At 47.3% G+C, this 9,613-nt stretch overlaps 1 protein-coding gene across 1 annotated transcript; it reads left to right on the top strand.

The window, feature by feature from the left end:
* Positions 1-2,295: 2,295 nt before the first annotated feature.
* Positions 2,296-4,359, top strand: LOC123441948 (calpain-type cysteine protease ADL1-like; the record flags this gene model as incomplete). The annotated part of the gene is made up of 4 exons (XM_045118110.1): positions 2,296-2,469; positions 2,548-2,652; positions 2,768-2,896; positions 4,113-4,359. Coding segments are annotated over 4 exons (420 nt in total), but the record flags the coding sequence as incomplete, so codon positions are not given.
* Positions 4,360-9,613: the final 5,254 nt, after the last annotated feature.

The following is a 9,613-nucleotide window of genomic DNA, read 5'->3' on the forward strand; positions in this document are numbered from 1 at the left end:
ATAGAATACATTTAAATTTTAATACGCTTACCGTGCAAAAATAGAATACACTTTTGTTAGTTTAAAAGAGTTTGTGCGGTTTGACTTACATCATCGTGCAAAAACACATCATCGTGCGTAAGGCATCTCATCTCAGCATTTGATAATAATGCATCGTTGATGTGCACCAACTTAGTATTTGAATGTAAGGGCATGATTGATTTAATAATTGAAATATCGTGCGGGGTGCAAATATAATCTGTCATGGGACGACATGAATCCAAATTAGTAGATCATAAAAAAGACCAATATAATAAAAAAAGTTGATATTCACTGTAGAAGTAAGTACCTTGTGGTGTAATATTAGTATTTGCTCTTTTTGGTTTGGTATGACCTGAATTGGATATATCTATATGCTCTATAGTAACTGCTGAGTTTTTGTTCTCTTCCAATGACATATCCGTTGGGCTCTTATCGGTAGCTTCTTTTTCATGGTCCACAGTATTCATATGTATCACCTTCGGGCTCGCGTTGGTAGGTTCATTTTGATGGTTATCAATATCTGTATCTATGACTGACACATCCTACAAAAGTGAAATATATATAAAATATAATTTGAATAGTATCAATTCGTTTTGCGCTAAAATATCATAATTCATATTCAACTTACAAAATAAAAGAATAAAAATACCGAGAACAAATAATTTTGGTGGCCATGACATATTATCTAAATACCTTGCTTAATATGCTCTAATATATACTTCAGCGTTGCAACAAAAAACAATTATACAACCGAAACTACTGCACTTACGACATGCCCCTTTCTATTTTCAGGGTATGATTATCCAATGCTAGCTGAATTTTTATTATGACCCACTCACGTACAGATGTACGGGCAAAAATTCAGCTAAAAAACAACTCTTTTTTCTTTTGATTTTCATTCTCTCTAGATTTTATCTGTTATTTATGGCATGTTAAGTCTCACGCGACCCTATCAGAAAAGAATGCTACATTGGAATAAGCCCTTGCAAGAAGATATGAACCAGCATCCAAAGCAAAATGTACAAGTGAAAACAACCTAGCTTTAGAAAATGATCTCTGCACTATGTTGCTAGTCTAACGCGAAAACCTATCCGGACTCAGACTACAACACCGTCCCAATTCTTTACTATTAAAGCAGGATGTGCCGTCGTGATGGTTCAACCAACGATGGTTCGACCTCCCTTCCCCTCGCTCCTATCGCCAGAAAAATAACCACAATCGAACAACCCACGATAAAAAAACGAGGTGAAAACTTCCCAAACGACACCCCCTTGGGACGCTTCCCACTTCGCCCGAAGATATGCCCCATCGCCCCAGGACCCGACGGCCTCCACCTCCTAGGCAGCGCCCTCGAGCCCTCCGCCACCGCCGTTGCTTGGTGTCGTCTCTGGCATCGCGATGACGAGCGCCACCGCCGGAGCTCTCCCGTTCGTGTACATCTCTCTCTCTCCCATGCATCTCTTCCTCTTCTAGCCGGGCTTAGGAGGTAGATGGCAGATCCGCGAGTCACAGGAGCGGACACGACGGTCGTTACTATAGAAACTAGACCGAAGCCGGCGCGGCGACCGGGCACGAGAGCGATAGACGACGGCCGGGCTCGATCTGTCGTAGCGGAGGGGCTCTCCCCCCTCCTATCCTATCCCGCTCCATCTGAAGCGGGGCGACCCTGGCCAAGACCTCGTACAGAATACGCTGGGAACGGCCACAGCTTGCGCGCGTGCCGACCCTCGCCATACCTCTCCTCTCCCACTCCATCACGCCCACCACCCCCACCCGTGCCGGCAACGGCCACGCGCGAGGCCACAGCGGCGTGCGACGGCGGCGACGACTCGAGCTTGCAGGGGCTAGATCCATGCGGTGTAGGGGATGGAGAGGCGGATCCGGAGGCGGGCGGGGAGGAGGGGAGCGTGCGGTGCAGGAGGAGGAGACGCCATGGTGCTGGTTGTGCGCCCACTGGAGGACTAGGACTGGTAGGGGCTGAGGTGCTGGTTGTGCGCCCACAACTGATGGTGCTCGGCGAGGACTAGGACTGGTAGGGGCTGAGCAGGACGCTTAAGAGTGTCGACAATGTCTTCCACGCCCTTATCCCAAGGTATACTCCTGGTTTTTGCAATCTCCATGTTCATGGCCGTGTTTCTAATCCATCTCTTCTACCATTGCACTGTTTTGTTTACCTGCAATGCATCTCTGAGTGGCTAACTAGTTGTGCCTATATTACCTCTCTCAGGCTCATGTCCCCCGCCGTCAGCACACTGATTCAGAGGCAGAGGCTGACTTGCAGCTCGTGGACACAAAGGAGGAAGCCTCAGATCAATCTCAAAAGCTGTTGTTATTGTTCTTAGGGAAGCACTTAGTGCAAAAGGAGAGAGGACATTTACCGATCAAGAGTTTCCTCCAGATGACCGATCTTTATACGTGGATCCACGGAACCCTCCTCTAAAATTGCAGGTACTCTTCATGCATATCTGTGCTCCTGTACACCAAATATTGTTCAAGTCTTAACAGTTGATTTTTGTACGAGTTCAGGTTGTTTCTGAGTGGATGCGGCCTTCTGACATAGCAAAGGAGACATCTATTAGTTCTCAACCATGCTTGTTCTCTGGTTCCGTGAATTCCTCGGACGTATGCCAGGTATATAATGTTTGGCTTGTGCTGGTCTGGTATCTTTCCCTGCAGTAGATTTTTTTAGCAAGATTAAACCATGTTTTGATAGTACTAATGAATTTCTATAACTGTTTTTTTTCAGGGTCGGTTGGGAGACTGCTGGTTCTTGAGTGCAGTTGTAGTTTTAACTGAGATGTCTCGTATATCTGAAGTTATAATCACTCCAGCATACAATGAAGAAGGGATTTACACTATACGATTCTGCATTCAGGTATTCGACATTCTGAACCTGTCTCTGTTACCATGTGAGGAAACACGCAGCTTCTATTTGCATGAGGCCATAGACCGGTAGATATACACGTACATGTGAAGTAAATAGACGGAAACCAATGATTTCCGCCTATTTACTTCACATGTACGTACACGTATATATTACACCGCTAAGATATTGACGTTTCTCCTAAACCTAGAGATGTTAGCAAAGAGCTCATATTATCTTTGATGCCTCTTTGTTATCCATTCCTAAATAAGATCTTTTGGTAGTTCAAATTGAACTACCAAAATGTCTTGTATTTAGGAATGGAGGGAGTAACAAATACGGATTACCTTGCTGTCCATGTGGGTTAGCTGCCCCCATGTACATGTAGTGCATTATGCATGTATTGCAATAAAAAAGATAGCAACCAACGATGGTTCGACCTCCCTTCCCCCTCCCTGCTATCGTCAGAAAAATACCCACGATCGAACAACCCATGATAAAAAAAACGAGGTGAAAACTTCCCACACGGCACCCCCTTGGGACGCTTCCCACTTCGCCCGAAGATATGCCCCATCGCCCCAGGACCCGGCGGCCTCCACCTCCTAGGCAGCGCCCTCGAGCCCTCCGCCGCCGCCGTTGCTCGTTGTCGTCTCTGGCATCACGACGACGAGCGCCACCGCCGGAGCTCGCCCGTTCGTGTACATCTCTCTCTCCCATGCATCTCTTCCTCTTCTAGCCGGGCTGAGGAGGTAGATGGCAGATCCGCGAGTCACGGGAGCGGACACGGCGGCCGTTACTATACAAACTAGACCGAAGCCGGCGCAGCGACCGGATACTTTGGAATGCATGAGCTTTATCTGCCCAGGTTGAATCCTTCGCTCCTCATTCTCATCCTTATTTCTTGATGTTGGGAAGACACTCTAGATGAAAACTATTGTCCGAAAATTACAGGGCCCCACCAATTTTTTGGCGATTAATTTGGCCTCATACTTTTAATGATAATTATTCTACCATGGAATCTTTATTCTGCTAGCATTTCAACAGTACTCTGTGTTGTAGCTATATACATCTGAATCATTTGATAATAACAGTTTCCTCCTATGCCATGCATCCGGTGTAGCGCTCGAGTGAGTAATAATTAATGGTGCGCTTATGCGCTGTACATGTTCTTTATTGACATTTTTACATTGAATTCTAAGCTAAGTGCTTATTCTTTCGTTACTTGCAGGCAGGAACATGAGCATGCTCTCTGGGAATTCGCAAGGCGTTGACGGTCTTATATATGTATTGCTGCTCTTTGTCAGAAACCAAATAAGTAACATTTCTATGTTGCTGCTCACTGATCGATGCTAAATATATGGCTTGTTCTTGAGGATTGTTTTCACTTTTTGATTCATATGGAATTTGAGAATACGGTTGACATTGGTTTGTTTCAGAATAAATGATTGTGACAGCCCGATGCCGACGTTCCAGAAGATTCCCCTCTCTTTCCGTTTTCGTCGTGTGTCTATTTTCTTTTGTCGCATCATCATCGCATCATGCACATCATCTGCATTGCATCCGCATCTCGTTGCTGCCCGTTTTCCGTTTTCAAAACTTGCATCGTTAGTTGGCGGTTCGCTTCGTTGTCCGTTTTGAGCCCGATCGCACACGCACGCGTCCGTGGCTTCGTTCGAACCCTGTTTTAAAAGTGTGCGTAAAACTTTCTCTGATCGAGGTGAAACTTGGCATGCGGTCGAGATTAGTTATAGCTAGGCCGCCTGTCGAATTTCGTCACAATCGGAGTCCGTCTGGTACCAGAATGGTCGAACGTAGCGGCACCGTATTCGGTCTACAGTCGGATGTTTTTCGTCGTTTTTAAAAACTCGATGCCGCGCCGCCCGTTCTCCCTCTCGTCCCCGGATATCCCCTCTACGCGGCCGCGTACCCATTCCCGCATTCGGAATCGTCCGAATTCGACCCCGCGGTTGGATCCGGAACGCGATTCTTGTTAACCGAGCCCCCCTTTTCTCTATAAATACCCCTCCACCATAATTTTAAGACAACCCCTCTTCACTGCCTCGAAAACCATGCCAACCCCGAAACCCTAATCCTCCCGCAGCCTCCTCCCACCTCCTCCTCGCGCCGCCGGGCCCGCGAGCCCACGGCTGGCCCGCTGGGCCCGAAATCGCCGCCAGCCGCCGCCTCCCGTGCACCCCGCACCTCTTGCCCGCAGCCGCGCGCCGCCGGCCTCCCGAGCGCCTCGCCGCCCTCTAGCGCGTCGCCTCGCCGCTCCGCCCTGCTGCCGCCGGCCCAAGTGCCACCCCAGGCCGGAGCCGCGCATCCAACCGCCGGCCGCCGCCTACCTTCGTCTCCGTTCCGCCAGGAAGCCGCCGGCCGCAACCGCCGCCGCTCGTCGCGCTCCCCTAGTGCAGCGCCGCCAGCAGCACGTCGAAGACCTGCAACACCCCAGGAGCCGCCGGCGCCCAGCCCCGCGCTAGTTCCCGGCGTCCTCGCCGCGGCAGTTGCTCGCGCCGGCCAGCCGCCCCCTCGAGCGCGCCGCCTCCTCCCGTGATCTGGTTCGCCAGATCGATCGGGCCCTCACCCCGTTGACCGCTGGAGCCGTGGGCTGCCTCCAGTGCAGCGCCAACAGCCAGACCCAGCAGCTAGCCGAGCCGAGGCCCAGCTCCTGCCTCCTTCTACATGCCGCCCCACCTGGGCCACGCCCCGCGCTGGGCCAGCACCGCGCTGCAGCGCCCTTCGGCCCACGAGCATGTCGACCTCCCCAGCTGTCTTCGCCCAAGCCAGGCCGAGGCCTCCGCTCCACCAGGCCGGCCCAAGAGGCCCAGGTATACAGCAGCCCCCAAGCCTTCTAAATTGCGCCCCTGCGTTGTGTTAGTTATTTTGCGCCCCTGTTCGGCCCAGTAGAAGTTTAGGTTTCTTTTTCCGAATTAGTTGTATTTCAGGAATTAGTCGAATATTAGAACGTACGTAACTTTTTAACCGTATATCGGATCGCGACATGTAGCATAGGGTTTTCATATAGTTTTGCGCGTAGAATCCATTTATAAAACTTGCATTGTTGTTTGAGGTCGTTTAGCGTGCCGTATGCCTAGAAAACACGTGCTGTCCTATTATGTTTCGGACCCGTATAATTTCTCGTGCGTGTCCGGACTGCCCGTATACCGTAGATGAAATGTCCACGTTTTAGTAATCATTTTTGCATGTATTTTAGTGGGGTCAATTGTATATTTACGTGTAGGGATTTGCCGGTAATTTATTTCCCCGCGTATAGGCTATTTTTTTCTCGCATTTATGTGCGGCATTATTTTGTGTTGCAAACCCCACATATTTTATATGTTTTCGGGGTAGAAAAATCCAAGGATTTTTCTGTGCAATGAGTTTTAGCTTTTGAGGAAGTTAGTTCGCGAGATATTTTGCCATGTTGCCCTTTTGATTAATTCGTAGGATTTATCCCGTGCCTCGTTTGAATTAGTTGTCAACTAGGGAATTGTTCTTGGGTGTTTAGTATAGCCCCTGGTAATTTTGGTTGCAATAGAAATGCATGTTTAGGTGTTGTTTGCTAGCTCTCAAGTTGCTAGAAATAGTGTTGATTTGGAGGAGCTGAAATATTTCTAAGTCTGGAATCTGTTATATTTTGTTGTTGTCTTGTCTTGCTTGCATCTTGTGATCTGTAGCTCTTTTGAGGTGGGTCCAATGGAGTTAGTTGTACCCCTTGTGTTTCTCTAGCATGCTGTAAATTTTCATGCCATTTGGAGTCCTGTAGCTATAGGTTTTGCTGCTGTAAATATTGCTTCAGATCGAAAACTGCACTTTCATGAGGTGTAATTTTCACTAAGTCTGAAATAGTGTGTGGGAAGCCATTTTGTGACTTCTTTTCCTAGTGTTCAATGATGCCATGCTAGTTGTTGTTAGTTGTTTGTTGTAGTGCTTCTTGCCCTCTTCCGTGCCATGCCTTGCTTGAGCATATCGTACTTGTGTAGCTCGTAGTTGTGGGGCGTAGAAAATGCTATGTGGCAGATTTTGGCAAATTGTAGTCATTTCTTGTTTTGCTCGTAGTTGTTGAACCGTAGCTCCGATTTGATCGTGTCCTATATGAAACTTGCTTAGAATCTCGTGTAGTTTCATGTTCTCTTTCTGTTTGTATGTTTTGAAGTGCTCGTGACTGTCGTTGCACACATATTGCATTCATGCCATCATATCTTGCGGTGCTTGTATCTTTTGATCCGTAGCTCCGTTGAAGATGATCTTTATGTGTAGATTGCTTGAAATGACGAGTAGAATCACGTGAACCTATTTGTTTTTCTGTTTAAAAACTAATAAAAGGTTGTAATTCAGATCTGGACAGAATTGTAAATTAACATGTGAGGTCGTTTCGGGGGTGCTATATGACATTTAATTACGCTTCACCTCTTGCCATGTTTAATCACATTTAATATTGCCGAGTACCTAATCGGGATAGAACTAAATAAATTAACGTGGAGTTTCGTCAATATGCAACTCGTTGCATATTGAACTTCACTTAATGTGTAGTGTTTGATTGTGTGATTTGTCATGCCGTGTCTTGCATGTATCTAGCTGCTCATGCATCATTTGTGTTGTGCATCATGTGGTGAATTCCGTGTGTTGATTTGTGTTTCCGGTTTGCTTCGTCTCGATAGAGTTCCGCAAGCGTGTCGGATGTGAGGACCCGTTCGACTACGTCGGTTCGTCTGCTTCACGGAGGCATTCTTCTTCCAAGCGGGATCTCAGGCAAGATGATCATTTCCTCACATACCATTACTATCATTGCCATGCTAGTTTTATCGCTTCTATCGATTATGTCTCACTGCCTACCACCTGTTAAATATCAGCCTCTCAACAATGTCATGTTAACCTTCAACCTGTTCGACCTACCAAACCACTGATTGGCTATGTTACCGCTTGCTTAACCATGTGTTAGCGTTGCTAGTTGCAGGTGCAGTTGCTTCCATGTGAAAGGATGGGTTCCTTGTTGTATCACCATATTAAATGCTATTTAATTTAATGCACCTATATACTTGGTAAAAGGTGGAAGGCTCGGCCTTTCTAGCCTGGTGTTTTGTTCCACCTTTGCCCCCTTACTTTCCGGCTACCGGTGTTTTGTTCCATAAATGAGCGCTCCTAACACGATCGGGGTTGTTATGGGGACCCCCTTGATAATTCGTTTTAGATTAAGACTGGTTTGGCAAGGCCCAACTTTGGTACTACATTTGGCTAATCACCTAATAAAATTGCATAGGGACTTGCCGGGCCTCGAGGATAATTTAATCAACCCCCGGGTCAGTGCTCCTCATGAGTGTTGGTCCAAATTGGCAGACTACGGGGCCACCGCGAGGCAACCCGAGGTTTGGTTCTCCTAGTGTGACCCATCCGTCGTGTCCCGAGAACGAGGTACGCGACTCCTATCGGGATCGTCGACACGTCAGGCGGACTTGCTGGGTTAGTTTTACCTTTGACGAAATATCTTGTGCATCGGGATTCCGGTGATGCTTTGGGTAATCTCAGAGTTGAGGTTTTCCACTAGGGAATCCGACGAGATCGCGAGCTTCGTGATTGAGGATTTCTATGCAGCTTGTGGTAATTTGTGATGGACTAGTTGGAGCACCCCTGCAGGGTTAAATCTTTCGGAAAGCCGTGCCCATGATTATGTGGCAACGTGGAAGTTTTGTTTAACACTGGTTCTAGATAACTTGAAGTTAACTTAATTAAAACTTGCCAACGGTGTGCGTAACCGTGACTGTCTCTTTCGTGAGTTGCTTCTCCGATCGAGGACACGGTGGGGTTATGACTGACGTAGGTAGGTGTTCAGGATCATTCATATGATCATCAGTAGCTCTCGTCCGTTATGCGTAGATCTTCCCCCTCTTATTCGCTTGTACTCGTAAGCTTAGCCACCAAATATATGCTTAGCCGCTGCTGCAACCTCACCACTTAACCATACCTCACCCATTAAGCTTTGCTAGTCTTGATACCTTTGGAAATCAGATTGCTGAGTCCCCTGTGGCTCACAGATTACTACAACACCAGTTGCAGGTACAGGTAAAGGTTACTTGACGCGAGCGCGTTGATTGTACATTTGGAGTTGCTTCTTCTTCTTCTTCATCATCGATCTAGGATGGGTTCCAGGCCGGCAGCCTGGGATAGCAAGGGTGGACGTCGTTCTTCTTTTTTCGTTTGTTTTCGTCCATAGTCGGACCCTGCTCTTACTCTTGATGATTATGTAATGTACTGAAGTGACTCTGATGTAGCTTGTGGCGAGTGTAAGCCAATTCTGTATTTATCTCTTCTTTTCAGTACATGTACTTGTAACGATATCCATTCTTGCGACACGATGAGATGCGCTTCTATCCCTGACGAGACCTTCGTGCCAAATTAAGGATAGGGTGGCATCTTGGGTGTGACAAGTTGGTATCAGAGCCGTACCGACCTAGGAGCCCCCTTGATTGATCGAACTTGGCCGAGTCGAGTCTAGTGAAAAACTACTTTGAGTCTAGTTATATATCGAAGAGTAGGATTCTGTTTTCTCCTCTTCTATGCTCTGGTGAGGAATCTTGACGTAATAATTTAATTCTACTCCTCTTCTCACTCAAATTTTTTTTAGGATCACGCGGATATTCTTGGAATCTATATGATGCCGATGTGACGGACTTCTGTCTTGGTGCCTCCTATCTGCTTTAAGTCTCAAGGGAGTTGAGCTCCACGGGATTC

Source organism: Hordeum vulgare, chromosome 3H (assembly GCF_904849725.1).
Source record: "Hordeum vulgare subsp. vulgare chromosome 3H, MorexV3_pseudomolecules_assembly, whole genome shotgun sequence".
NCBI lineage: Eukaryota > Viridiplantae > Streptophyta > Magnoliopsida > Poales > Poaceae > Hordeum > Hordeum vulgare.